At 46.3% G+C, this 26,719-nt stretch overlaps 1 protein-coding gene across 1 annotated transcript in view; it reads left to right on the plus strand.

The window, feature by feature from the left end:
- Positions 1-24,827, plus strand: part of LOC311229681 (solute carrier family 41 member 1-like) — a gene marked incomplete at both ends in the record, with an annotated part of 82,660 nt that extends 57,833 nt beyond the window's left edge. The window contains 5 exons of the mRNA XM_084315756.1: positions 7,601-7,745; positions 14,794-14,873; positions 22,873-23,007; positions 23,929-24,080; positions 24,648-24,827. Coding sequence (XP_084171882.1) covers positions 7,601-7,745; positions 14,794-14,873; positions 22,873-23,007; positions 23,929-24,080; positions 24,648-24,827 — 692 coding nt within the window. The remainder of the gene's footprint in view (positions 1-7,600; positions 7,746-14,793; positions 14,874-22,872; positions 23,008-23,928; positions 24,081-24,647) is intronic.
- Positions 24,828-26,719: the final 1,892 nt, after the last annotated feature.

Below are 26,719 nucleotides of genomic sequence, written 5' to 3' on the forward strand. Positions count from 1 at the left end.
GTCAAATTAACCCTTCAGACGAATAACCATATAACTCAATTTAGAAATATTTTGGACAGCCCATGTATTCACAGTTGTAGAGTCAATCACTTGGGAGTGTGGGGATATATAATAAGAAAGTACTCAACCGCTACTATCTTTAACTATAAATGTATACAACTTACCATCTTTCGATAATACAAATTTAAAAAGTTTTTTCTCTGAAAAATAAAACTTGTTCTTCGTCTGAGGTACCGAAATGATCATGTTCCTTGGTCTTCAGGTCTTCTTACTACAGTAGCACTACCAGCAAAGTACTTGAGCCTGAAGAGGGCAGCAAAGTACTTCTAGTTAATCCCAAATACATCAGCAGCTGAACATGATGTGTCCCAAGTGTCTTCCCCTGATGTCCATGGACTTTTTAAAGGGACGGTAAACCTTTTTAAGAAGCCTGTCTATCATGAAATGGGAGTTATTTCGATCTGTTGAATAAACATGGTTAGTAACTATATATTAACACATGGAAAGTTTTGCAATGCACTTTACAACTCAATTAATTAGTATCTATTGGTCAGTTTAAATCTTTAATAGCAAAGTCTGCTGTTGTTTTAATTATTTAAAATGTTTAATTGATTGATTTTCTGACTCTACATAGTTTTTTGTATTTATTACATGTATGTATTGTATTTCTCAATGTCATTGTAAATACAAATATATATCAGTTCAGGGAAAATCTGACAAGAATCTTAGAAAAGTGAACTATCCTTTAACACTTTGGCTGCCTAAGGTTAAATTCATGATATACCATAGATTGCCAGCGCTATTTGTCTATGGAGAAAGTCCCCTTCTTAGCAGGGCTATAACTTTTTAAATTCTATTGCTACATTGCCATTATTAGGGCCCATTCAAAGTCCTATATGTATTGTTCATTGTGTAGCAACGTTAAACTTTTTCATTCACATATTCATAGTAAAGTATGGTCTAATGTATAAGTATGTTTTCATCTCTTTCTGCAGCTTTCTCCAGAACGTGATATATAGCCCCAAATGCATTATATTGATGATGAAATACAGTTTGATGGCAATCAGCGCGATATAAAAAATTCCAACTAGACGTACTTCTAGAAGTTACTACACGTCATCTGATGTTGACCGGATGGGCGAGGGGGCGTTTATAATTCCGTGGGCAGCGTTATACCAATCATCTAATGTGGGTCAAATGTTGATAATAGCAGTTAGTATCGAAGACGGTAACGTTACACGCTCAAACTCACCCCAGTCTCCGCTCGCCGTTGGGCGATCATCGTAGAGTAGAAATTCTATCATTATGGGATGGCGATTTACCCGGTCCATCTCCAGCTTGTATAATGGTATATACGTCCAAATCATGTTGTTTATACGGACGTCTAGCACAACCTCTATGGCACATCCTGTTTAAGCGATTGCGCCGATCGGCCACCAGATGGCGCTCCTGAACCGCCAGAGAGCTCAGTGGGTCCTGCTGGTGGATCTCAGGCCAGCGGAGGGGACATATGAATCCGATCGCAGATTTTTGAAATATTGATATAAGGACGACGTAAAGCGTCCTCCGGCAACTTGAGCATGGCCGGGAATGACGTCTAAAGGCGGTTCCCGGCACCCAAAGTGTTAAGTTTAAGCCACTAAAATGTGAATTTATTTCATTCCCTAGTTGGTCACAACTTCGGAAATCGATATTCAATAAAAAGCTAAATCTATATTTTAGGTTAGAGTGTGTCATGAGTTCTGAGGTTAAGGCCATGGTTAGGTTAGGGTGTGTCATGAGGTCTGAGGTTAAGGCCAAGGTTAGGTTAGTGTGTGTCGTGAGGTCAGAGGTTAAGGTCAGGGTTAGGTTAGGGTGTGTTAAATAAGTCTTATAGTGTGTTCAGCCTTTGTCCTGTTCCCAGCATGAGAAGAGAATGTTCCATTGCTATTTTTGTCATAATCATAGCACGGGCCTACTTCACTCCCCCTCCTTTTCCCCTCACGTCCTCCACACGCTCCTCTTCATCCCCCTCTCCATCCACTGCACACTCCTCCTCATCCTCTCTTTCTCCAGTCACCCCTTCCTTTACCCTCATACGCCCAGCTGTATTTCATCCCCCTAATTCGCACGCGGTCAAGCACCCCACTCTCCACAGCTGCACTCAATCCTTCCCTGATGGGGGGACTACTTCTACACCTCGACGCTGACCAGAAGCTGTCGTGGTATTAATTACCACTGCCCAGGTACGACGTCTCTGCCGAAAGCTCAGCTAGATACCAACCGTGTATTTGCCTTACTCTAACCTGTTTCTCTCCTGTGCCCCAAAGGACCGCCGTCCCTGCCTGGACGTCACCTGTTCCCAAATAGGAACACTTGTTCTCCCGCTGCAACCCAGCAGCTCTTAAGACAAGCACCAGGACCGCTTGCTCGCTCACTGCCGCCGCGGCAGCCACAAGACAGAACATAACCCCGTTCTATTTCCCCCAATTCCTGTGTTGCTCAATTGACATTAAACACCCTTGAAACCGCTCCTATCTCTTCTCGTGTATTCAGCAATTGGGCTGTGCTCCAGACCCCAGTTCTCACAGAATACCACGACCTAACGATGACAGCACCAGCTGTACACGAGACCGAGGAATGGAAGAAGTTTCAGAAGCAGTCTGTGAGTATCATCAACGGCCAGACCGCCTGGGTTGACCAACTCACTCACTCCCTAGACGCCGTCACGGCGCAGCTGGCCGCGCTCGCCCTCGACTCCGTTGAGCGAGAAACACAGTATCTACGTATCGAGGCACACTTGGCACAGCAGGGCCTACCAGCCGCTACCCCCGCTGCACCAAGCCCCCCGCATAGAGAACCCCCTGTCCCCGCACCAGAACGTTACGACGGAAGCGTCTCCAAATGCCGTGCGTTTTTATTCCAGTGCTCGTTAGTGTTCGAACAACAACCCCACACGTTTCACAGCGATAGGTCTAAAGTAGCTTACCTGTCGGCGCTGCTCACGGGCGCGGTGTTGAAATGGGCCACCGCTCTCCACTTTAACAATTCCTTCCTCTGCAATTCGTACTCCGAGTACGTCGACGACATGCGTAAAGTGTTTGACCACCCTCCAGATAGCTCAGAGGAGGCCTCCGGCTTGTTTTTGATCCGCCAGGGAAGCCGCAGCGTAAGCGAATACGCTATCGATTTCCACATCCTCGCCGCCGGCTCCGACTGGGGGGACACACTGTTGCGAGGCGCATTTCGCCAGGGCTTGAACAACGCTATTAAAGACGAGCTTGCGTCCAAAGAAAGACCCACCTCCCTGAGCGAGCTAATCCATTTGGCCAGGGAACTGGACCTGCGTCTTCGGGAACGTCGTCGAGAGAAAGCTAGCACCACTCGTTCGCCTATACCCGGTCCGCCTCGTCGCGCCGCCCGCGCTGAAGAAAATAGTTCCTCCGAGCCCATGGATCTCGACCGCTCACGTTTCCCTCCCAGCGAACGCCGACACAGGCTCGCTACAGGAGCATGCCTGTACTGCGGTCAAACAGGTCACTCCGTTGCCTCATGCTCGCTTCGCCCAAACGACGGGGCTCGACAGTAGCGCTGGGCGTCTGTTCGAGTCTTGATATCGCTCCCAGCTCCGGCCCAAACATGCTATTCCGCACCACGCTGTGTCTGAATAACCAATCACTCCCGTTATCTGCCCTGGTTGACTCAGGGGCTGACGAGAACCTCATCGACGCCGGAGTAGTCTCCCGTTACAACATCGCTACTGACGCCTTGCCGATACCCCGTGACGCCCGGGGGTTAAACGGGAAACTTCTCACGCGGATTACTCGCCACACCGTACCCCTTCGCCTTCTGCTATCCGGGAATCACAGCGAGAATATTCGGTTTCACGTTACCAACTCTCACCACAATCCCATTGTCCTGGGCATGCCTTGGCTCAAGTTACACAATCCCGTTATCAATTGGCCTACCGGCCTAGTGACCAGCTGGAGCGCTCACTGTCACGTCGCTTGTCTGCAGTCGGCTCGGCCGCCACTAGAGGGCGCCGGTTCGCACCCCCCAAATGAGAACATTGATCTGTCTGCAATTCCGCCGGCCTACCATGATTTAAAAGCGGTTTTCAGCAAACAACAGGCTCTCTCCCTGCCTCCTCATCGCCAATATGACTGCGCCATTGATTTACTCCCCGGGGCGCCACTCCCCGCTAGTCGCCTGTTCAACCTCTCGCGCCCAGAGAGAGAATCAATGGAGAAGTACGTTCACGAATCCTTGGCCTCGGGCATAATCACCCCCTCCTCCTCTCCTGTCGGCGCAGGATTCTTCTTCGTTTCCAAGAAGGATCGTTCCCTTCGCCCCTGTATCGATTACCGGGGTCTCAACAACATCACGGTAAAGAACAAATCCCCCCTGCCTTTAATCGACTCTGCTTTTGAGCCCCTGCAAGGTGCCACCATCTTCACAAAACTGGACCTCAGGAACGCCTACCACCTTGTCCGCATGCGGGAGGGAGACGAGTGGAAGACGGCCTTCAAGACACCACTCGGCCACTTCGAGTACAAGGTAATGCCCTTTGGACTGACCAACGCCCCTGCTGTCTTCCAGGCCCTCGTCAATAACGTTCTCCGTGACGTACTCCACCGCTCCGTATTCATCTACTTAGACGACATCCTGATCTTCTCCCGCTCCATGGAGGAGCATGTCCAGCACGTCCGCCGGGTCCTCCAGCATCTTCTGGAGAACAAGCTGTTCGTCAAGGCAGAGAAGTGTGAGTTCCACGTCTCTTCCATCGGCTTCCTCGGCTACATCATTGAGGGCAGCAAGATCCGGGCGGACCCCGAGAAGATCAGAGCGGTGTCCGACTGGCTCCGTCCCACCAACATCAAACAGCTCCAACGCTTCCTGGGATTTTCCAACTTTTATCTGCGCTTCATCAGGGACTACAGCCTGGTCGCGGCGCCCCTCACCCAACTCACCTCGCCTTCGGTGCCCTTCGTCTGGTCCGACGCAGTGGACTCCGCCTTCGCCGAGCTGCGCCGGCGCTTCACCACCGCTCCCATCCTCGTCCAGCCGGACACGTCCCGCCAGTTCATGGTGGAGGTGGACGCCTCCTGCACCGGAGTTGGGGCGGTTCTTTCCCAACGCTCCGTCACCGACCAGAAGCTGCACCCCTGCGCCTTTTTCTCACGCCGCCTAACCCCAGCCGAGGTCAACTACGACATTGGGAACCTGGAGCTCCTAGCGGTCAAGCTAGCCCTGGAGGAATGGAGGCACTGGCTGGAGGGATCGGAGGTCCCCTTCCTGGTTTGGACGGATCACAAGAACCTCGCCTACGTCTCAACGGCCAAGCGCCTGAACTCTCGCCAGGCTCGCTGGGCGCTGTTCTTCGCTAGGTTTAATTTCACCCTGACCTACCGGCCTGGTTCCAAGAACACCAAGCCAGACGCCCTCTCCCGGCAGTTCGTCCCTGAGGAGGGTCCCACACACCCCGACACCATCCTTTCCACTTCCTGTCTGGTGGCCACCGCCACCTGGGAGATCCAGTCCATCGTCAGGGAGGCACAGCGTGCCCAGCCGGACCCAGGTAACGGTCCACCTAACCGGCTTTTTGTCCCTGACCTTGTCCGCTCCCAGGTGCTCGAGTGGGTTCACGCTTCCCGGTTCGCGTACCACCCGGGGATCGACCGGACACTATCCCTGCTGAAGAGGCACTTCTGGTGGGTCACCATGAGAGAGGACACCCGCGCTTTCGTCCTGGCGTGCACCGTCTGTGCTCGTGCGAAGGCCTCCCATCGACCGCCCGCCGGGCTCCTTCGTCCGATCCCAGTCCCCGGTCGGCCCTGGTCGCACGTCGCCCTGGACTTCGTCACCGGCCTTCCCCTCTCACACGGTAACACTGCCATCCTCACCATTGGTGACCGTTTCTCAAAGGCTGTGCACTTCGTTGCTCTTCCCAAACTCCCCTCTGCTGCAGAGACTGCTGACCTGATGGTACTCCACGTCTTCCAACTCCATGGGATCCCGGCAGACATCGTCTCCGACAGGGGCCCTCAGTTCATATCCCAGGTCTGGAGGGATTTCTGTCGGGCTCTGGGGGCCACGGTCAGCCTCTCCTCCGTGTTCCACCCACAGACCAATGGCCAGTCGGAGCGGGATCCGCACTCCGCTGCGTGACAGCCCGGGACCCCTCCGGCTGGAGCGCCTTCCTGCCATGGGTTGAATACGCCCACAATTCCCTGTCTTCGGCGGCCACAGGTCAGTCCCCCTTTGAGTCATCTTTGGGCTACCAACCCCCGCTGTTCCCTGCCAAGGAAGAGCAGATCGCCGTGCCGTCGGTGCAAGACCATCTCCGTCGCTGCAGGACGATCTGGGAACAGACGAGGGCTGCGCTGCTCCGGACTGCGGACCAGAACCGGCGCTTCGCCGACCGCCACCGGACCCCGGCTCCCGCCTATGTACCAGGTCAGATGGTATGGCTCTCATCTCGGGACCTGCCACTCAAATCCGTCTCACGGAAACTAACCCCCCGTTTCGTGGGGCCCTACAAGATCCTGTCCCTCATAAATCCCTCTGTTGTCAAGCTCCAGCTCCCCCCCCATATGCGCATTCACCCTTCCTTCCATGTCTCCCAGCTCAAACCGGTGGTCTCCAGTCCCCTGTCTCCCCCTGCTCCAGAACCCCCTCCTCCGCTGGTGATAGACGACCACCCGGCCTACGTGGTCCGGGAGTTGCTGGTCGTGTAGCGACGCGGCCGCGGCTTCCAGTACCTGGTCGACTGGGAGGGCTACGGCCCGGAGGAGCGGAGCTGGATCTCCCGGTCGATGATCCTGGACCCGGATCTCGTCCGGGACTTTCATCGGGCTCACCCTGACAAGCCTGGGCCGCCGGGAGGCGCCCGTAGAGGGGGGGGTCCTGTCATAATCACAGCACAGGCCTACTTCACTCCCCCTCCTTTTCCCCTCACGTACTCCACACGCTCCTCTTCATCCCCCTCTCCATCCACTGCACACTCCTCCTCATCCTCTCTTTCTCCAGTCACCCCTTCCTTTACCCTCATACGCCCAGCTGTATTTCATCCCCCTAATTCGCACGCGGTCAAGCACCCCACTCTCCACAACTGCACTCAATCCTTCCCTGATGGGGGGACTACTTCTACACCTCGACGATGACCAGAAGCTGTCGTGGTATTAATTACCACTGCCCAGGCACGACGTCTCTGCCGAAAGCTCTGCTAGATACCAACCATGTATTTGCCTTACTCTAACCTGTTTCTCTCCTGTGCCCCAAAGGACCGCCGTCCCTGCCTGGACGTCACCTGTTCCAGAAGAGGAACACTTGTTCTCCCGCTGCAACCCAGCAGCTCCCAAGACAAGCACCAGGACCGCTTGCTCGCTCACTGCCGCCGTGGCAGCCACAAGACAGAACATAACCCCGTTCTATTTCCCCCAATTCCTGTGTTGCTCAATTGACATTAAACACCCTTGAAACCGCTCCTATCTCTTCTTGTGTATTCAGCAATTGGGCTGTGCTCCAGACCCCAGTTCTCACAATTTTTTCTCTTTATAGGATGACATTAGTCAATAATTAAGTCCAAATTTAATTCATTCTGCTGTCTTTCTCTATCCAGAAATATGGTACCTGCCGCCTGTAGTGTGTCTGTTCTTCTTGTTTCTCATTCCGGCGTGGACCATTATCGCCTGTCGTTCTCCACCAATCAGAGAGGTGCTAAGGTCTGGCTGGCAGCCTGTCATCGTGGCCATGTCTATTAGCAGGTAATTGTCTGGAGACGTTGGGCCTTCGCTAGAGTTGGAATAATTTTTCTCTCCTTTGATAAATCAAAGAGAGTTTTAACTATTTTTGTGAAACACAAATGTTGAAAATATTTTATACGCGATGAAGTTAATACAGTTAGCTGAGTAGGTGGGCATATGGCATGCTTTATCTTTACACTTCAGTGGGGACACACACAGCAATAAATCGTTTGATGTAAATAAGCTATCACTGAAACTGAAAAAAACTAAATTTATGATTTCTGGCAATCGAAAACGAGATGAAAATATAGTACTGTCCATAGATTGAGTTGATATAGACAGAGTTACTGAATTTAGTTTTCTTGGTGTAATTATGGATGATAAACTAACATGGAAATCTCACATAGCACATGTTAAAAAAAAGATGTCCAAGACTATTTTTGTTATGAATAAAGTAAATAGTATGATGCAATGAGAACACTCTACTGTTCACTCATCTCACCTTACCTCAGTTATTGTGTTGAAGTATGGGGGAATACTTATGGGACCTGTTATGGTTTGTATGCGACCCCAACAGCACGACACATACAGGTAAATCAGAGTTAGCCAAAAACAAAGGGCGTATTTATTTGTACAACAGAAATGTGCAACACTTTTCCTTTAAGGACAAAATAGGAGTGAAGAAAAAACAGCGTCCAGAAACTTGAGGGGAAAAAATAGGAACGTCCCCTTTAAGGGATAATGTCAATAGCCCAACGGAGAATCACAAGGCAGAGTCTAGTAACATAGAATTCAATATTTCTTCAAGGATTAGGGAAAAACCCGAAGGCGGACGAGAGTCCAGACTAAACGTGGATAAATGTTCAGAGATAATAGTCTCATTTAAGACTCACCTGGAGCAACGCCGAAAGGCAACTCAAAGGCACGAGTCCACGGGGAAGACGAGTGAGTGCACAGCAACACTCCATGGGACGGCAGGGAAGCGATAACGTCTCGCCAAGGAGACCATGGGAGTACACGGCAGTAGAATGGTGGTGACAAGACGACCCGACAACGAGTGACCTGCAGTCAGCGTATATGAGTCCTCCCGACGAGCTGATTGGAATTCATCTCAGGTGTGTGATGTTAATTGACGCTGAGAAGCATGCAGTGCTGGACCAGCCCTCACAGTACGCCCCCCCCCCCCCCCCTCCACGGGAGCCACCTGGCGACCTGCCCGGCCTCGGCCTGTCCGGATGGGAACGGTGAAAGTCGGTGATCAGGGCGGGGTCTATGATGAGCTGGCGGGAAACCCAGCTCTGTTCCTCGGGGGGCCGTATCCCTCCCAGTCCACCAGATACCCCGTCCTCTGCGTCGGATGTCCATGAGTCGGCAAACCCTCCACTGTGGGTGTCCATCCACCATCTCGGGAGGAGGCGGATCTGGGGCAGGAGGCATCAGGGGACTGAGAGACAGGTTTTACACGGGACACATGAAACACAGGATGGATCTGCATGGAGGCTGGAAGCCTTAGACTCACCGCCGTGGGGCTGAGCACCTTCCGGATCTTGAAAGGACCGACGAACTGGGAGTTCAGCTTCTTGGCGGTGGATTGAAGTGGGAGATCCTTGGAGGATAGCCACACCCTCTGCCCTGGTTGTTATGCCTGCGCTGGGGTCCGTCGTCGGTTAGCTCCCAGACTGGCGCGCTCCGATGCCCGGAGCAGAGCAGTCCTGGTGATCTCCCAGACGCGACGACACCGGTCGAGATGAATCTGCACGGAGGGAACTGCCACTTCCGACTCCTGTGCTGTGAAGAGAGGGGGTTGGTAGCCCAGAGATACCTCGAACGGCGAGAGGCCGGTGGCGGAGTTGACCAGGGAGTTGATGGCGTACTCGACCCAGGTGAGGAACCGGCTCCAGGATGCAGGCCTCATGGCGGCAACACACCGGAGAGCAGACTCCATGCTCTGGTTCATTCTCTCCGTCTGCCCGTTAGTCTGTGGGTGATAACCAGAGGAAAGGCTAACAGTGGCCCCCAATCCCTTACAAAAAGCCTGCCATACCTGGGAGGTGAACTGGGGCCCCCGGTCTGAGACAACGTCCTGGGGAAACCCATGGAGGCGGAACACGTGGCTCGTCAGGAGGTCCGCCGTCTCGGGAGCTGATGGAAGCTTGGGAAGGGCCACGAGATGGACCCCCTTGCTGAAACGATCCACCACTGTTAGAATGACTGTGTTTCCCTGGGTGGGAGGAAGGCCAGAGACGAAGTCCAATGCCACATGGGACCAAGGGCGGCTCAGAATGGGGAGTGGCTGCAGCAGGCCGGCGGGTGCTTGGTGAGAGGCCTTGCTGCGGGCGCAGACCGTGCAGGCCATCACAAACTCCCTGACGTCGTTCCTCATGGTGGACCACCAGAACCGACAAGCCAGGAAGGAGAAGGCGCGATGGACGCCGGGGTGGCAGGCAAACCGGCTGGTGTGGCCCCATTGAAGAACCCGGGACCGGACAGAGTCGGGGATGAAGAGACGACGTTGCTTGGAGCAGGATGGAAACGTAAGGCACGCTTGACCACGGCATCGATGCCCCAAGTAACCACTCCCACCACCCTGGCCTCAGGGAGAATGGGAGTCAGATCCTCTGTAGTTGGATCCTCCTTGGTGTGTAGCCGGGACAGAGAGTCAGCCTTCGTGTTGCGGGACCCAGGGCGAAAGGTCAGCGAGAAGTCAAACCTTGCCTGCCGGCCATTGAGGCGCTTGGATGCGCGGATGGACGCTAAGTTCTTATGATCAGTCCAAATGGTAAACGGTTCCTCTGCCCCCTCCAGCCAGTGATGCCATTCCTCCAAGGCAGCTACCACTGCCAACAGCTCCTTATTCCCTATGTCGTAGTTCCTCTCAGCAAGAAGGAAACGGCGAGAGTAGAAGGCGCATGGATGGACCTTTCTGTTTTTCCTACTCAGATTTTGTGGCAGAGCTCCGAAGGTTATTCCACCATCCAGCTTGTGGCCAGGATCCTGGAGCCCGGTTGGGCACCTTCCAGCAGGGCAGTGGCAGTGTCACCGACTACGCGCTGGAGTTCTGACTGGCTGCAACCGAGAGTGGTTGGAACGACCGGGCGCTTCGTCTCACTTTCCTGAGGGGTCTCAACGAGACTGTGAGGGACCAGCTCGCCACCCGGGAGGAGCCCGATTCGCTCAAGGCCCTAATTAGCGGCACGGTGGTGTAGTGGTTAACACTGTCGCCTCACAGCAAGAAGGTCCAGGGTTCGATTCCCGCTTGGGGACCAGGTTTCCATGATGCCAGTTACCCAGGTGGGGTATCTCCCAGGCCTTTCTGTGTGGAGTTTGCATGTTCTCCCTGTGCTCGCAAGGGTTTCCCCCCGATAAGATAAACCCAATGGAAAAACATGCACAACAACAAGATTGCTAACGCCGTGGCGTCCTTGACGAAGATGGACAGGAGCACTTGGATTGGTCCCCTGGCACGGCTCACGTTGACGCCTGTCTGCTCCCGGCTGCCCTTGGGGGGAAGGACGACGGGATGGTTTAATCGCAGAGACGAATCGCATGCATCGCATGCGTGCCGATTGATGACCTCTGAGCAGGTCCTAAATTATTATTATTATTATTAGTCTCGCCATCCGCATCGATGGACGCCTCCGGGAGAGAAGGCGCGAGCGAGCCCGAGTGGGACCCCCAACCGTTCCCCAGTTCTCCCGCCCTCGTGACTGGACTGCTGCTCGTTCTGCCACCCACGCGACTGGTACGTCCTTCACCTCCCAGCCTGTGACCAGGGAGGAACCCATGCAGCTGGGACGTACCCGCCTTAGTCGGGCCGAACGGGAGGCCCGGTTCAGGTCCGGCCTTTGCCTCTACTGCGGCCTTATGGGACATCAGGTCAACAATTGTCCTACCCGGACAAAAGACTAGGCTTGCTGGGACCCCGGGAGATCCTGGTGAGTCGTTTTTCTTGTTCCCACACCCCTGCACCACCGAACCATCTGACGAGCGTTACCCTGGCCTGGACAGACCAGCGGGTTACGGTGGGTGCACTTGTTGACTCGGGGGCTGACGAGAGTTTCCTGGATTCTGAGTTTGCCTCCTAGGCCAACATTCCACTTGAGAACCTCGAGAAGCCCTTGGAGGTCATCGCGCTGGACAAGCGCCGCCTGGCCAACATAATAATAATAATAATTAATTTTATTTATATAGCGAAGTCCAGCGAAGTCGCTGACAGTAGTTATAGGAACATAGTAAAAACAAAGAAACAGAAAAGGAACATGAGACCATGGGGGAAATAGGGGAAAGCAGCATGAGATAACACAAAAAAAGACAAAGCGATAGGAACAGACATCACTCAACGCACCTGTCATGTCTTCCTCACGATTGCGGGTAATCATGTGGAGAAACTCCAGTTCTTTATTACCGAGTCTCCTTTAGTCCTAGTTGTTCTGGGTCGTCCCTGGCTCGCGCAGCATGAGCCCCACATCGCCTGGTCCTCCGGCACCATCATGGGGTGGAGCCCCTCCTGTCATGCCCAGTGTCTTCAGGCTGCGCCCAGCCCATCATCCCGGAGTTCCCCTAGTGTCCCGCTTCCAGACCTTTCTACTATCCCTCCTGAGTACCATGATCTCGGGGAGGTTTTCAGCAAGTCCCGGGCTCAGGCCCTTCCTCCTCATCGGCCTTACGACTGTGCAATCGACCTCCGCTCTGGGGCCTCCCTTCCCGGCAGCCGCCTTTACAGTCTGACCATCCCGAGAAGGCAGCGATGGAGGAGTACATCTCCGAGTCCTTGACAGCAGGCCTCATTCGACCCTCGTCCTCCCCGGTGGCGGCTGGATTCTTTTTTGTTAAGAAGAAGGACGGAGACCTCCGACCCTGCATTGACTATCGCCAACTTAACGATATCACCATCAAGAACAAGTATCCTCTTCCTCTCATGAACTCCACCTTTGAGCCCCTCACCCAGGCTACTGTCTTCACTAAACTGGATCTCCGGAGTGCCTACCATCTGGTCCGGATCCAAGAGGGCGACGAGTGGAAGACCGCCTTCAAGACTCCCAGGGGTCATTACGAGTACCTGGTAATGCCGTTCGGCCTCACCAATGCCCCGGCGGTATTCCAGGCGTTCTTGGTAGGCTGACTGGGGCTCCAGCAACAGGTGGGTTTAACAGCAGGGTGTTAAATGCTGTACTGAGGACCTGCAACTGGTGTAGGATATCTGCCTGCTGATTACCCTGCGCAGTCTGCTGGGTGGTTAGTACATCCAAAGAATTCTGGAGTGGCTGAACCTGGGCCCGGAGGCCCTGCACAGCAGCCGCAGCCGCCTCTAAGCTGTTGGGTGTGGGCGTTCGTCAGCTGGATCTGACCTGCCAAGGCTGCTCTAACACTGTCTGTGTCGGCTGGGGTCGTGGACATGGTCGAGTCGTAATGCCCTCACAGGACCAATATAAAACCATTATATATACTACAGAAGAGGGCTGTAAGAATCACACATAAAATGAATTATTGAGAACACACAAACATATTTATTAAATCTAGAATAATTAAACTTGAAGACATGGTTAAGTTTCAAACAATGTTAATTATGTTTAGGGCAAGAAATAAGACACTGCCAGAAAAATTTCTAAATCTTTTTCATTTAGAAAGAGAGTTTAGTAGGAGGAAATACAATTTTAAACATCAGTTTGCACGTACCACACTTAAACAGATGTGTCCTTCAGTTATTGGTGTAAAGTTGTGGAATTCTCTCCATAGCATTCTTAAGGGATGTAATAGTGTTTGTCAATTCAAAAGGAATTATAAAAAAATAATATTTAGTCAATATGAAAGTCAAATGTGATCTGAATAGTGAGATCTTTATTTTTATTTTTATTTATTTCTTTATTATTATTATTATTATTATTATTATTATTATTATTATTATTATTATTATTATTATTATTATTATTATTATTATTATTATTATTATTATTATTATTATTATTATTATTATTATTATTATTATTATTATTATTATTATTATTATTCAATTTTTTTTTCTTGTTTAATCTGTGGATTGTTTGTTTCTTTGTATATGGTATAAATTATTATTTTGTGTAAATTGTACGCCAACCATCAAGTAATACTTGTTTAGTTTAGGAATAGGGGGCAGGTAACTATAAGAATTATTCTTATTCCTGCTCCTTTTGCCCATGGTATGGTATTTATGATTTTGTATGAAAACTCTATGATTGTATTGCTTCTAGGGCTGACCCCTATTAATCGATTAGTCGACTAATCGGTCGAAAGGAGCCGTAGCCGACTGGCCAACCTCTTAGTAGAATATAATAAAAAAAATAAAGAAATAAAAAAAAGTATACATTTTTTTATTTTAATTTTTTTTATCATTCTTTCCAAAAGAAAAGAGGCCTAGAAGCGTGGCTAACGCTAATGGCACGCATACCAGAGGCTAACTGCCTATGAAAACAGGCACAGAGGCACTGAAAGAGGATTTCACCCATCTAATGAATACACTACAAATATCAAGATGTATCCATCAGTGGACCAATTGCATGCTTTTGCAGAGGACAAGAAGCCTTCAGTCGACTCCTTCAGACATTAAGCACCCCCCACAGCCCAAATGGAATGATAAAAAAATAAATAAAAAATTATACTTTTTTTTTTAAGTCGACCAATAGTCGACTAACGGCAAATTTTGGCCAATCCTAGTCGACCATCCAAATCCTTAGTCGGGGACAGCCCTAATTGCTTCCATGTGGCAAATAAAAGTCTGAATCTGGTGTATTATTGTTAAGTATATCATATGTCTCTGGCATAAGTGAAATTGGTGGTGCAAGGCTTTGCAAACGTACAGTATGGAATATATGTCATATACGTAGTACATGTAGGAAAGTGGCCATATTCATGGAAATATCTGTATGAAAATGGCCACATTCATTGAAACATTTTCTAAAAGGTTTTTATTTTTGTATTTAATTTTTTACATGGGTAGGAGTTTTCCCATGAAAAACTAAAAAACTAAAAAACAAAAGAAAAACATGTTTGAAAAAGTTGAATGATTCCTTTGTCTTATTTTGTCCTGTCTTAGTATTGGTGGTCTAATTCTGGACAAGACCATGAGTGATCCTAACTTTGAAGGCATGGCAGTGTTCACTCCTGTGATAAATGGTGAGTGGACAGAGATCTCTATGCTAAAAACAAACCATAGCGCATCTGTCTCAACATTCAGGTTCACATTTATCCACTCTCCTGCTTTAGTGTTCCTGGGTCAGTACTTTGTCCAAACAAAAACTCTCCAAGCAGACATCTGACGTGCAGCTGTAAGGGTAACATGAGAACGATATTCCAGCGCTTTTATTGTGAAAGACAAATCAAGCATGTGACATTTTATTAACAGCAATGTGAGGGAAATCAGATGTACGTGTCATCCCATTATGTCTGTAGCTGTTGTGAATTTAACATTTATTTTGCAGTGGTCTCATCTCTGTGTATTCACTATGAGTAAAATCTGTTTATGTATTTAATTAACCATTAGCCAAGGATGTCAAAGCAAAAATATTTATAAATAATGTCCTGTCAAAGACCTCCGAGTGGAGGGCGGCAAATTCAAACTAAATGACAACATAGGTCTCTATATGACATATGACAACAGGACATAAATCACAAGCAACAACAGCGACGAGGTGGAAAACACTGCATTACAATAACGCAAGATCACAGTTGCCATAATACCATTTGACAACATGGGGAACGACAATGTAAGGCAAGTTGGAAGCCTTCAGTATGTCATGAAGGACATCGGAAACCCCACAAAACCATATTATCAAAGATATATTTAAAAGCAATAAAATAATAATTAGGGGTAGCAGTGGGTACATGATGAGGCAATATTCATATTGTCTGCATTACACATAGGATGGTTCCACATGCTGGAACTTAACTACCTAGAGGTTGTGTGAATTTAAATGGGAACACCTCCCAAAGTAATAATTCCAATATGTTATAGCCATGGGAAAATTCAATCAATATTTGTGAACATGAACTAGAAACCAGAGAAGTAAGTCTGCAGCTACATTGGTCTGTCAATGAGCGGATAGAAAATGGACGGAAGATATTACTGTTACTATCTATTTTTAAATTAGTGATTGTGCCTTTGCAGAAACAACAGCTTTGCGGATGGTAATGGATCTGTCAGTTCCAAAAGTTCACCCTCTCCAACTTTTTCTGTCCATCAAATCTGGCAGAGACTAACACAGCGTCAACCCTGTCCATCAAATGGATACTCCTCATTGAAAAGGTATTAGAAACAGACTAGACGGACAGACACAGTGGATCACTTCAGCCACAGCCTACACAGCCTGTGATCACGGCTAAAGTCTGGAGCTGCTCTACTGACAATGAATGGGAGACCTGCACTGTCGTTTTGGATTTGGGAGAGTTGTTCATGTTCACTAATATTTTAGATGCTAGATATAACATGTAGGAATTCTGACATTGGGCATCGTTCCCCTTAAATTTATTCCACGTCTGTGACAGAAGGAACCACTTGGTAACCCCAATGCCCCATTTTAAGAATTCACATCTGTTTTTCCTGTGCCCCACGACAGTTCAGTCAGTATTTGTGAAGACACACCACTCTGTCCTAACGTTTGAAGTCAAAGAGAGAACCCTCCAATCTGTGATGTCACTGGGATGGGATGGACTTAGCCCCTTTCGTGACTGTGATGCACAGAGTGAATCCACAGTCACTTGCTCCTCAATAGGAAACCAACCTAGATTTACCATGAAGGACTGGTTCTGGCCGAACCGTTCGTTATACAAGTATCACAGAGGTATTTCAAAGGTACTCACAGTTGCACGAGGGTTTCGGACAGAGATACGGGATGGTTTGAAAGCTTGGCGTTGCCAATAAACATTTTAAATAATTTTTATAAACTGGTCAACACTGCATTATTTCCGGCGTTGGGTGCATGATGCGCATGCGCTGTGATCACAGCGCAGGCGCACCAGGCAGCCAACACCGGAAATAATGCCGTTTTGAGCAGTGTTGACCAGTTTAAAATGTTTATTAGCAACGCCAAGCTTTCAAACCATCCCTCATCTCTGTCCGAAACCCTTGTGCAACTGTGAGTACCTTTGAAATTCCCCTGTGATACTTGTATAACGAACGGTTCGGCCAGAACCAGTCCTTCATGGTAAATCTAGGTTGGTTTCCTATTGAGGAGCAAGTGACTGTGGATTCACTCAGTGCATCACACTCACGAAAGGGGCTAGGATGGACTGGGATCTGGTGTTGCTCCATAGACAATGAATGGGGCTGACTTCATGAGGCCATACAATGTTTGTGAGCTCTTTTCCAGCCTCCCAGTATTTGTGAACTCTCTCCTAAATCTAGACATCAGAGATAGAACCCTCCAATTGGTGGGGACCTTTATTCCCAAATTAGGTTTTAATTCTAGTTCAGACCTTCTAGAAATGCTCAAATCTAAACCTAATTGCATAATAGTAAAATACGGTACGAAGGTTGGTATTCTTTTTTATTTTTTTCAAAAAGAATCTGTCCAACACATAGTATATAAATGAATTAGACAACTACGTTGTCTCTTTCAAGGAGCAACTGCCTGTTTGCAATTATCATAAGAGAGTTGGAGGGAAATAGAGACTAGGAGCCATATACACTCTCCAGGATCAGCAGATGTTCTGAGTCTGACGGTTCATGATGTATTGATGTAAGGTTGGGGTGAGCATGCTGGAAAATGAAAAACATCTGATTGGTCAAGGATTTCTCCCTGCATCAGCAACCAATCAGATATTTTTGGCCTGCCAAGTGGTGTCCCCTGGGTTGCATCAGAAAACTAACACCACCACCACCATGTTCCTCATCAAAAAGTACACTCTATGCAAAACCACCTGCCGATCAGAGGCTGGGAAATATTATTTATTTATTTGTATTCAGCTTAAAGCTGCTGGTGCCTCTGGGAGTCAGTGGAAAGCCTTGTTGTGCGTGCATGGGCATAAAGTGATGCAGAGCTTACTCTATTTCTGCTGGGGAGTTAAACTCACTCTTGCTCATTTCCTACAGCAGCTTTAATTAACTTTTTAGATGTAGATTTAGTAGTAACTTGTAAGTAGTGTACTTGTAAGTTGTGTACTTGTAAGTTGTGTACTTGTAAGTAGCGTACTTGTAAGTTGTGTACTTGTAAGTTGCATACTTGTAAGTTGCGTACTTGTAGATGCATACTTGTAGATGCGTACTGTACCATTTTGTGACTTTTGTCAGTTTGACCAACTACTCTCATCTTTGAAGAGTGACAGTTTAGATTTATAATCTGTTATTGTTTACAATAAAAAGAGCTTCATAATGTAATTGATCTTGTATGAAAGTAGCTGGAGTATTCAAACGGCCAGCAATCTCCTTATTGTAACCGTTCATGCTTCCACACACACTGTGGGTCATTAGACTCTGACGAGATTTAAATCCAGGATTAAGAGGACTCCAGAGAGATCCTAATGATTCATAAGGAATAAAGCGCTACTAATGCAAACCAGTCTCCGGTCTGTTAGAGAAACATCAGAGAGCCATGGGAGGATGTCCTCAAGTTCCCACATTCTTTTTTGTGATCACATTTTTTATTTTCTTATTTTCCACATGAAACAAGACACAACACAATACAGTAATAATAATAATAATAATAATAATAATAATAATAATAATAATAATAATAATAATAATAATAATAATACACAAGACATCACAGGACACTAGCTTCAATAATAATAATAACAATAATGACAAGACAATTCAATTATAAATAATACAAAAAGAAAAAAGTATATATACTGTATACATCCATACAATCATTTAGGCAAAGCTCAGCAGATCAGAACACCATAGGAGAGTCCACCCACTCCTGCCATCCAACCCAAAAAACAGGACCCCCACATATCCCAGGTCCACCGCACATAGAGACGAGCATCCCAAGCCCCCACCCGCTCCAGCCCCAACAGCCAGGCCCCCGGTCCATGAGAACCCCAAGTCCAGCATACCAGAGAACCAGAGCACCATGCCTCAATGGCATTCCGACTCCCCGAGACCGAACCCGGGGGCCCCCATGGCCCAGAGACAAGACCAACAAAACCACAGGTACCAAGGGCCCAAAAAAAACCACCCCATGCGCAGCAACCTCAAACACACAAGACCCCCCCCCCCCCCTCTGGGGCCGAACCACTGAAATGATGGCCTCCCCCCCGATACACCCCCCACTAAGCCACACCCGTTTAGACGATGGATACACATACATACTATGAAGTGAAACATCCCGAGCCCCCAACCGCCCCCGTCCCGACCTCCACGGTGCCCAGATCAGATCATAAATCAGATCTATGTTTTTACAAGGATGATGTTATGAAACCAAAATAGTCTAAACAACAGACAGAATACACTATTGGTCATAATTACCTGACTCATTTGTTTTTAAATGCCATAGTTTTCAACGTTTTATTCATAGATTCAATGAAAACTAAAATGGCGGTGAATGCCACGAAAACAAACGAGAATTACCCTGAATGACACAAATGTCAAAGTAGTTGTGCTCTTGTGATTGGTCGAAGATTGTCGAGGCATATGGGTACTGTAGTAGTTACCATGCAAACATGCTTACCCATGGTTACCTGCTGCCTGAGTACAGAGAGTGGCCCGTTCAGCCGAACACACAATTGGAGGTGGGCTTCCCACTCTCCAGGACATTTATAACAAGCGTTGCAGGGCCAAGGCTAAGAGAATAATCAAAGACTCACCCAAACAACTGCCTCTTTGAACTTCTGCGGTAAGGCAAGCGCTACCGGAGTCTCATGGCCATTACAGAGAGACTCAGAAGGAGCTTCTATCCCCAGGCCATCAGGATGCTCAATGACAATGACACTATGTAACAAGCCATCATCTACACTCACTGCACACACATCCACATGTACACACTCACTTTAAACAAACACTCACCTTACCACTCACTTTAGACACTTTAACACACTAATTCTAATAGGTCTAATTTCAAGTCTAGGAAGGGGGGGGGGGCGTGCTTTTGCGGTTGCAGCCCCTGACCTCTGGAACAGCATCCCCATGTCCATTAAATTTGCCCCCTCCATCGAGTCTTTTAAATCGAAACTCAAAACCCACCTATACCGCCTGGCCTTCCCTGACTCACTTTGACTCTTGCCTTGCTTGTTGACGTGTTGTTTGTTTCCTTGTCTATCCGTTGGTTGTTTTTATTGTCTGTTTATTCTATACTTTTCTTTGTTCTTAGCTATGTGAAGCACTTTGGTTGACAAGTGTCATGTCTAAATGTGCTATATAAATAAATTTGATTGATTGATTGACTTAATATTTATCTATTATTAAAGAGATGTGCACTACATTCATACCTCATTTGCACCCTACCCTAAGTTTTGTACCTCATCTCATTTCTGCATTGTACCTCACTGTTACTCATTTTACTCTGTATTGTATATTGTATATTGACTGAACATTCCTTTACTTACTTCTTAATTACTTGCTTTTTTTTTTACTGTATGTAGCACACTCTCAGGGGCTCATACAGAAACAAGCATTTCATCATAAAGTATTCTGTATTTTATGATGACAAATAATAAACAAACTTGAACTCAATGCTACCAAAAGTGCAGGAAGTGTATTTGCGTTGCCAGTCAGCATTTTTCCTGCCGTGTTGACCAGACACACTTCTTCTCCCTTTCATCTCTTGTCCACGTGGTCCATGCCATTCAAAGCCCTCTTAGCAATTCATTTTTTGTTCAACTTTTGATTAAACTAGTCTAATCCTAAGGGATGTACAGTGTTAGAATGAATGTAAGATCAATTAGGGGGAATTAGTATGCACAGGTATAGGATCGTGGGGGATTATTTTAATATAATTTATTAAAAAGGAGAAAAACAGATGAACAGATTATCATCAGAGAGGACTTTAAGGTTTACGATTAGTTTAAAAGCCAGGCATCTCATGTACAGCATCACAATGGGCAGCCGCTAACTGACAACTTACCATTCATAAACGTTATTTTTCTCTCTTTTTTTATTAGGGTTTGGTGTGAGGACTCTAGTGAGGGTTTATACAATTTTCTTTTATAAAAAAAGAATAAATAAATAAAAATAATGATACCAGAGATAGTCTACAGTATGTTTATGGTCAGCACACTCTTAGATGTCAATACAACTCTGTACAAGAGACACCTGGCTTTTAGGGAGTCCCTTAAAGGTATAGTTCACTTTAGTGAAACTTGTCAAGTTTCAGCAGTTTTGCCACAATCTAAGAACATCTATAAGTAAGCCAGTGACCACTGCTGTCCCTGTCGTCCGCCGTCAACACCACCATTCCTCCCAGGTGTCTGGCTGTGGTTCTGGTGTGGATCCAAGTGCAGACAGGAGACGGGAGGCAGATGGCGAGTAAATGAGGAGTAAAACCCAACAAAGGGGTTAATGTCACACAGCAAGCCAATACACAAAGACAGACTGACAAACAAGCACTGACTAATAGAAGGAACAGACATAAATACAAAAAAGGAGGTGATGACAGGATTGGAGACAGCTGGTGACACACGGATATTGGACATAAGGGAAACAAGAGGACATTATATAGACCATATATAGACTATACAGTACATTCTAACTTGACAACATAAACATTCTAAATAGGCCCCTTTCCGTTTCCTGTTGCAATGCAAGGACTATTTAATAAACATTGTTAACATTGTTGCTAGGTTTGTTAGTACAGTTGCTGACAGGAAATAAACAGGGGTCAAAGCTGTTCCCCTAGCAACAGAATACTTTTGAATAGGTCTATAGAGCTCCACAGTTTTTTTTTTATAAACATGCTCTTGTTGTTGGGCATAATTCCTTTAAAATGTGGTAAACCCCACATTGGATGTTTTGATTGTTAACTCTGTCTGAGTAAAACTTATTTACGGGAGCAGAATTGAGCAGAATTAAATCAGATCTATGTTTTTACAAGGATAACGTTATGAAACAAATAGTCAAAACAACAGACATAATACACTATTGGAATTATATACTCTTGATTACCCGACTCATTTGTTTTTAAATGCCATAGTTTCCCATGTTTTATTCATAGCTACAATGAAAAAGATGACAAAGATGGTGGTGAATGCCACGAAAACAAACGACAATGACCCTGAATGACACAAATGTCAAAGTACTGTAGTTGTGGTCTTGGTTGAAGATTGCAGAGGCATATGGGTACTGTAGTATTTACCATGCAAACGTGCTTACCCATGGTTACCTGCTGCCTTGCTGGAAGAAAGATTCTAAACATTCTGTGAAAAGTTGACAGTTGGTCAAACTACACCTCAAGTCAGAAGTAGTTCCTTTACTGATAATTGTAGGTATATTTTGTTTATGCTTCAGAAGTATGATGTTTAGACTTGGTCTTCAAAATGAATGGAAGTGAACGAGGAGCCTGACAGCTGTGATGAATGGTGATGTTGATAGCTGACAACAGGGACAGCAGTGGTCACTAGCTTACTTGCTTACCCCCATCTAAGATTATCTCCAAAATTAGGCTAATCACACTGGATGGATAGATAGCACTAGGGGGAAATAGATTTTCTTGTTTTTTGGGGGGATACGCTGCCCCTTTTAAGGGGAAATCCACCCTGAAATAGAATTCACATAATGCCATTTCTATAATACATGCTAAGTTTTGACTTCATAAACAAGTCTCTGCTTAAGCTGAAGACAAGACTATTCATTCAACCTTTATTTAAAGTCGAGGGACACTGAGATTTCCCTCATTTACAGTGATGTTGAGTATACAATTAAAAGTGATCGAACAACACAAAGATAAGAACAAGTAATCAGCACAATAAAATCAATAAAAAATAAGATAAAAACAGGAAACTGGAAAAGCAGACGAAAAGCTATTACAAAATGACATACAATTACTATAGTAATGATGTCATGAAGATACACATCCTGAAGCTCTTAGGACACTATGGCAGAGCAGGTGGTGATCTTCCTGGGGTATGGATACATGTTCTGATTCCAATTAAAGTAATTGGATGTAACTGTTAAATTAAAAGAATAACAATCCTCTCAACCCATGCCTCACCGTCTCCTTATCTGTCCTGAATCTCCCTCCAGGCGTGGGTGGAAACCTGGTGGCCATCCAAGCCAGCAGGATATCCACCTACCTCCACTACTGGAGCGCTCCGGGAACTCTGCCCTCCAACATGAATCAGAACTGGCCTGACCCCTGTGTCACCTTCTGCTCCTCAGGTCAGACACAACAACAGCTGCAGATCCTCAAAGAGGATTTCAAACAGAAACAACAGATTAAGCACTCAGATAGGGGATACGAAAAGAGAGCTTTGATCCTTGGTAACAATAGCTTAGGGTGAATTTGTGATTTACTTGTGGTTCTATGGCATTTGGTTTTATGATAATAGCCATAGAACAATCATCAGCAATATAGACTAGGGCTGGGCTATTAATCAAGTTTCAATTTCAATTACGATGTTGTCATCCCACGATCATGAAAACAAGTTAATTGAGGTAAAACGATTATTGTGTCGCATGCCGCATTGCTCTCATTTTGTCTTGTGCTGTACATACAGTGGTGCACTCTGCCCCATCCCCCCAAGCCCACACAGTAGTTTCAGCTCATGTTGAGAGGGAGAAGGGAGCCTTTGGTAACTTGTAGAAGATGACAGAAAGGTCAAGAAGAAAGGTAAAACAAATTCAGTCATCTGGAAAGACTTTGGTTTCGAGAAGTCAGACGTGGAACAAGCTAGAATACTGTGCAAGATGTGTTACACGGTCATGGCTGCACCAGTGTTAAAGTTCAATAAACACATACAATATTCTCAAATCAATCAGTAATCATGTTTAGTAATCGTGATTTCAATATCAATAAAAATAATGGTGATTATAATTGTTGCCACAATCAAGCAGCCCTAATATAGAAACCTTTTACTGTTTGAAAACAATGATGACGTTTTGGCTACAGATGTCACCAGGGAGTCTTCTGGTTACCTTGTTTCTGATGTCTGCCTAGTGATAACCAGAGAACCAAACCACATATTCCGGTTTCACCTGGTTCTGAAGATTGCGCTGAAGATAAACCACCATCCGAACATCAAAAGGGACAAAGATTTTGCACAATGTTTTTTCCTCATGTTCTCTATTCTCATCCATTAGGGGTGAACTCCAAATCAGCCAGAGTCCTGCTCCTCCTCGTGGCTCCGGGTCACCTCGTCTTCCTTTATGCCATACAGCTGATGGGGGGCGGCCATGCAGCCATGATGACGCCTGCCTTCACCATCTGCTACCTGTGTGCAGCACTGCTCCAGGTCAGAATAACTCATTTCAGTTCATTTCATTTGAAAAAGGAGAGTAAATGTAACTGAGCGTAAGTGATGACTAATCACAGCCTGCAGATATGGGCAGCAATTGACCCATCTCAAGTCCTGCCCTCTTTTCTTGATCCTCTAATCACAACCGTCTTTTCCCCTTGGACAAACCAAGGGAAACAGCAGTTGTGATTGGAGGATCAATAAATGGGGCGTGGCTTGATAAAGGTAAATTGTTTTAGGGCCGACTTGTATGTGGCTTTAGGAACTTCCCCACTTATGGCAGTTCTTTATTTGACCTTAAAGGTAGACTCTGTAATGCTAATGTTGAATTTCTAATGGGTATAGGGGAGGTGTTGCTATTATATTATAATATATTATTATATTGCCTGCCACACTTCAGGTTCTGCCAAGAGAAATCTGGAGAAATTCACAGTATAATAAGTCACCAAACATCAACCCAATCATCAGACCAAAACTAAAAATGTAAACCAAGCAGGGCTATTTTGCATAGAGGTTGCGGTTTGATTCTACCTTCATGTATTCTTGTTCCATATTGATACGCAGGTAGTGATTCTGCTCTATGTGGCCGACCTGATGGTGCGATGGACGTGGCGCCGGGGAATCGACCCAGATAACTTCTGCATCCCATACCTCACGGCTCTAGGCGACCTGTTGGGAACTGGGTTCCTCGCTCTGAGCTTCAGAGCGATTCTAATGGCCAACTCTGGTGGGACTGGAGTCTGACTGGAGTAGGGAGGATTGGACAGTGCCTGGGTTCTGCATACCCTGCAGATATCCCTGCAGTAGTATGCGAGTGACCGGAAAACCCCTAAATTATGAGTCGGTTGAAGAAAAAGTAGGGACAGGGGTGGAAAGCCAGATAAAGGACGGTGTTAAAGGCAGAAGAGAGCAAGGAATGTACTCTTATTGCACTTTAGTCTCCATATTTGCCAGCTCACTGTGGTCAATGGCAGTACACTGTACACAGTAGATTCACTCACTCCCCTAGCAACACCACCAAGAGTATCTAGTTCTTTAAGTACCTACTAGCCATCCATGTACGATGGATGGAACAAGGGGAGCATGGACACACTCTGCACTAGGTTGCACCAGCTATGCGTAGTTCTCACCCAGGTAAGGGTGTAAAGTCAACACTAGAGGCTTAGTAACTACTAGTTAGTTTGTAACTAAATCAGCTACTAAAATTGGGTGCACCAATTACTTAGGGCATAACCTAACTAGTCAAATCAAATACAGACATCATCGTGGTTACCATGCACATTAGCCACTTGGCATCGTAGCACATTGTAGTAAGCTAGATTGATATAGAAAAAATATATCAATAAATTAGGTCTCTAATTACTGTAATTAATGAAAAATGATGCTCTGTGGCAGAGAAAGTGTTGTTTTACAGTTAGTGAGTATAATTCTGTGACATTGTATGATTTACACATACCCTAGGCATGTGTAGCCTAACTATTTAGTTGTTGCTTAGAATGACATTCTAACTTATCTCAGTGGTGCAACTGCTGTTATTTTAGTAATGCGTAAATCACAACTTGGTAAGAATTTACGTTATAACTAGGCTAAGTTTACTAGCTGGGGCAACAGGCTGCTGAACACCATAGAAACTAACTGTTGAGGCATAATGTAAGCCTATTGTAATGCTATTGTGATGTTAAATGGCAAATGATTGTAATGAAGCAATAATGTATGCTTGATTGTTGAATGTTTTATGGCAAAGAAATGCTAAACTAGTTTATAGTTTAATGTGTTCTATATTGCACTGCACTCTCTGGGTGATACGTCAATACATTATGCCATCAAGAATATTTTGTGTAGATGTGTGCCTTCAAGCCACGATAAGCTGTATTCCTCGATAATGCGTTAGTATGAGGGGGTCATATCCTAATTTTATAGCTGCCAAATGTCCCAGAGATGGCCTTTTCATTTGTGCAGATCCATTGTGCCAGTGTGTTGTTTCTAATCTGTCTCAATGTTAGTATCTGTAGAAAGTCTAAATGATATATTGCACAGATGTTTCTTAGTGCTATACATTTGGTATGCATCACTATGTATGGGGCCTTTTCAAATGATATGCACTAAAGAATAATGCTCATCTTTTATTGGTCCGTGTTTAAGTAAATGGTATTAATCACCAAAGATTCAAAGACTCATTTTCAATGCTACTGTACCAAGCTAAAATTAACTTTGTAGTGTGCTATAGTGTTTATAAGACCTTCTTAGCAAGACCGCGCCTAGAGAATGACTTTATACCCATGTGTTTTGTTATCAAAATAAAACATTCATGTAACCTGCGTAAAAAGTATTTTCTTAGTCATGCTTGTATGATGTAATTTGCAGTACCATTCTCGAACACAGGTGGCCTCAACGTCAGATCCAGAGAAGTGACACAAAGCCTTTAGTTTTTGTAGATTTCCATCAGTGATGCTGAGCCTAAAGGATAAGGAAATGAACACCAAAGAAATTTACAAGATTTATGTCTTGTATCTTGTATGTATTTCAGCTGTTGCCTTAGAAAACGATATTGAAAATCCACTCCTATACGATTTCCAACAACTGAATTTGTCAAAGAACCCCTATACAGAACCACACAAAAGAAATCACTGCTTAAA

This window comes from Notolepis coatsorum, assembly GCF_963971535.1.
Source record: "Notolepis coatsorum genome assembly, chromosome: 6".
Classification (NCBI taxonomy): domain Eukaryota; kingdom Metazoa; phylum Chordata; class Actinopteri; order Aulopiformes; family Paralepididae; genus Notolepis; species Notolepis coatsorum.